Source organism: Morone saxatilis, unplaced genomic scaffold, assembly GCF_004916995.1.
Source record: "Morone saxatilis isolate NCDOM2014 unplaced genomic scaffold, NCSU_SB_2.0 Contig12, whole genome shotgun sequence".
Lineage (NCBI taxonomy): Eukaryota > Metazoa > Chordata > Actinopteri > Moronidae > Morone > Morone saxatilis.
Window position 1 is genome coordinate 1602951 of NW_023339674.1, and position 415 is coordinate 1603365.

The 415-nt window shown below is 34.7% G+C and overlaps 1 protein-coding gene across 1 annotated transcript in view; it reads left to right on the top strand.

Annotated features, from left to right (window-relative positions):
• The first annotated feature begins 6 nt into the window (after positions 1-6).
• nfia (nuclear factor I/A) overlaps positions 7-415 on the top strand; it is a 12028-nt gene continuing 11619 nt past the window's right edge. Inside the window, exon 1 of the mRNA XM_035653459.1 lies at positions 7-22. Within this exon, the coding sequence (XP_035509352.1) occupies positions 20-22 (3 nt within the window). The 5' untranslated portion in view covers positions 7-19. The remainder of the gene's footprint in view (positions 23-415) is intronic.

Genomic DNA, 415 nt, shown 5'->3' on the forward strand with positions numbered 1-415 from the left:
CCTGACCTCAGTGTTTACTATGGTACGCAAGTATGAGTCTATATTACTCTATTATTACTCTATTCTAACTTTATATAACTTTATTATATCTTTATACAAACTCTGCTGCATCTATAATCTATAATCTAATATCTATAATCTATAATCTTTAATCTGATATCTGATTTCTGATATCTATAATCTATCATCGATACATATTTACAGACTTTGGTAGTCTGTAGTGATGTGTTTTGTCCTCCAATAGTTATAGTAGTACTGTATTATAGTAGTAGTACACTTTTTTTTACCTTAATTTTCCGTCCAATCAGACGCTGCTCTGATGTTCAAATTCCTCCATTTGGTCCAATTAGAGCGCAGTTACAGGTCGTAGCTCCTGATTGGCTCTGCTGCAGACGGAGGCGGTGCTTCAGCAGTG